The 646-nt window shown below is 44.6% G+C and overlaps 1 protein-coding gene across 1 annotated transcript in view; it reads right to left on the bottom strand.

Moving 5' to 3' along the window:
• The window catches only part of LOC106960109 (solute carrier family 22 member 4-like), a 13001-nt gene that overhangs the window by 6982 nt on the left and 5373 nt on the right, over positions 1 to 646 (bottom strand). The window contains exon 2 of the mRNA XM_015053036.1: positions 41 to 256. Coding sequence (XP_014908522.1) covers positions 41 to 256 — 216 coding nt within the window. The remainder of the gene's footprint in view (positions 1 to 40; positions 257 to 646) is intronic.

The following is a 646-nucleotide window of genomic DNA, read 5'->3' as shown; positions in this document are numbered from 1 at the left end:
CCATGACTGCTTTCTTATTCCAGACAGAGAGTGATAATACCTCCGTGACCACGGTGGACTGGAAGTACTCCGTACTGTAGCTCCATCCATCTCTGCAGCCCTCCCGCCTCAGGTTTGACAGAAGACCCTCTGGCCTCGATCCCGGTGCAGACTGGTTCTGCAACCAGTTTGGACTGGCTCCCATTGCAGACAGGTTCCTAACCAGGTCCAGCTCGTACCGGCTGCAGCTGCTTCTCTCCGGCTGCCCGGCCACTGGCTAACCAGGAAAAAATGTAATTACAGTTCCACAGTTTATTTATTTATTTTTTCTGCTACAGAGAACAGGGCAGCTGTACCAGAACAAGCTGCATCAGATCTGACCTGGCCAGTTGCTACTGGTCAGGTCAGGAATGGGAACTGTATCAACGATGAAACCTTCCACCGAATTATTCACGTTTGTGTGCATTTTATGTCTGATAGTGAATGCTTTGAGTATATTTGTTTTTATTTCTCGTTCATAAATAACAACTGCCATTAAGCGTGCATTTGAGAGAAAGTGTTTCTGTTTTTAAACACACCAGAGCAAATGGCTTTATATTTGCTCTATAGTTTACTATATATTTTAGGTAACACTTTATTTGAAGGGGGTTGAATAAGACTGACATTA

This window comes from Poecilia latipinna, unplaced genomic scaffold (assembly GCF_001443285.1).
Source record: "Poecilia latipinna isolate Pla-1442-1.1 unplaced genomic scaffold, P_latipinna-1.0 Scaffold1156, whole genome shotgun sequence".
Classification (NCBI taxonomy): domain Eukaryota; kingdom Metazoa; phylum Chordata; class Actinopteri; order Cyprinodontiformes; family Poeciliidae; genus Poecilia; species Poecilia latipinna.
This window is presented reverse-complemented; position numbering and strand designations above follow the sequence as displayed.